Consider the following 2,008-nt stretch of genomic DNA (forward strand, 5'->3'; position numbering starts at 1 on the left):
ACGTGGGATGCCGTACTGAAGGTCGTACAAGGCCAGCAGGAGAGCTGCAGGGCGGGGTGCCGTTCGAGTGTTACAGTACCACTAAGTCTGCCGCCTCAGCGCTCGAGAACAGGAAATGCGGAGGGGTCGTGTTTTAATGAAGGGAAGATAAAGAGGGAAAGCAACCACCTGCACGCTGCACCACGCAGCATCACCTCCTCATCATCATCTCACAGCACCCCCCAAAAAGGCAGTTCTCTCCACCTTCACACGCATTCATGCATGCATGCTACAGCTCCAGAGCCTCCGCTTCCTGGTCCTTGCCCCGCTCCGTCAGCAGCTCCCGCAGCGCAACCAGCGTCATTTGGGAGTGCGGGTGACGGGGACCCAGCGCCGTACGACACACGTCCAGGGCCTGCCGGTACAGCTCCTCAGCGGCCTCTAGGTCGCCGCCCTCCCGTACAACCGCCGCCAAGCCCACCAGCGTGAACGCCACCTGGCGGTGCCGCGGGCCCACCGTATCGCCGTACACGTTCAGGGCCTTGCGGTACATGGCCTCCGCCTCCGCCAGCTTGCCGAGCTCATGCAGACAGCCCGCCAGGTTGGAGAGGGCCTGGGCGGTCAGGTTGTGGGAGGAGCCCAGGTTGCGTTGATGCGCCTCGAGGACTTGCCTGTTTAGGAGCAGGGGCAGGGGCAGGTGGTCGTCGGTGTCAATGGACAGCAGTAAAAAACCACAAGCAGGGGCGGCAGCAGCAGCAATAGCAGCCGCAATAGCAGTAGCAGGAGATAGGCACAGGGGCTGTACACAGAAACCAGGAATCAACAACATGAACACACTTTGGGGCCCCACTTTACATTCCCCCGTCCCAACACACACAGACAGACACACAGACACACAGACAGACACACAGACAGACACACAGACATACACACAGACATACACACAGACACCGCACCTGTACAGCCCCTCCGCCTCCGAGTGCGCCCCCTCCATCGAAAGCTGCATCGCCAGGTGCGTGATGGTGGCGGTTGTGTGGCGGTGCGTGGGGCCTAGCGCCTCCTGCCGTACCGCCAACGACTCGCGGTACAGCGGTACTGCATCCGTACCCCGGCCCTGCCCTTGCAGGCAGCTGGCACGAAGGTGCAGAGCCGCAGCGCACCCCACACTGTCGCGACCCAGCAATTGATCGTACAGCTCTACCGCCCTCGCCGCCAGCCCCTCCGATTCCTCGTACTCGCCCGTGTACATGAGCGCCTCGCAACGAACCAACAGCGCTGCAGCGTGCGATAGCCGCTGCTCCCGCTCCCCGGCTGCCGCGTCACCCTCCTGGCTAGGCGCTGGCTGCCCTGTCACCTCCACGAGCTTCTGCGTCAGCGTCAGATACTGCGCGCTCATCCAGGCGTTGCCGATGGCGTAAAGGAAGTCGCTGTTGCCGAGGGTGCTGAGCAGGGCCGTGTCTTTCAGAAGCTGGGGGCTGAGGGGCAGTGGCGGGGCGGCGGCGCCCAGCAGCGGCCTGTTCCCTCCCGCCGCCTCCCCGGCAACATCCGCCAAGAACTGCTCCACATCCGACCAGTGAGCAGCCACCTCCGCAGCCATCAGCTTGAGCGCCTTGGACTCGTGAAGGCGCTGCCAGCGGGAAAGAAGGCCGGCGGCGTAACGGGCGAAGCGCTCCCGTACTGCCGTACGCAATCACCTGCAGAGTCACCCGCAGAGTTGGTCCCAGGGGAAAGTTTAATTCCTGTCCAAGTGCCCTCCTGGTAGGCTGTACTTTGCGACCAGACTTACTCTTCTGACCGCCTACTGTGACAAACTCTGCTTGCGACTCTGCAACATAGACTGGGCAGAGAGGGGTACCTGTTGTACGTACGAATACGAATGGTCTGTTTAATGCATGATCACATCAATTTTGCTATCGTGCATGATTAAGGCCCAGCATGCGTTTGACCATACTGTAAGGGTACACGTGTCCCAATTTGGTTCTTGGTGCCTCCTGCTGGTACTTGGTTCTTGGCAAGCCAAGTAACACTG

General features: G+C 61.3%; 1 protein-coding gene across 1 annotated transcript; it reads right to left on the bottom strand.

Moving 5' to 3' along the window:
• Nucleotides 1–286: 286 nt before the first annotated feature.
• Nucleotides 287–631, bottom strand: VOLCADRAFT_48520 (uncharacterized protein; the record flags this gene model as incomplete). The annotated part of the gene is made up of 1 exon (XM_002959552.1): nucleotides 287–631. A coding segment is annotated over one exon (345 nt), but the record flags the coding sequence as incomplete, so codon positions are not given.
• Between the last annotated feature and the right edge of the window lie 1,377 nt (nucleotides 632–2,008).

This window comes from Volvox carteri, assembly GCF_000143455.1.
Source record: "Volvox carteri f. nagariensis unplaced genomic scaffold VOLCAscaffold_358, whole genome shotgun sequence".
NCBI lineage: Eukaryota > Viridiplantae > Chlorophyta > Chlorophyceae > Chlamydomonadales > Volvocaceae > Volvox > Volvox carteri.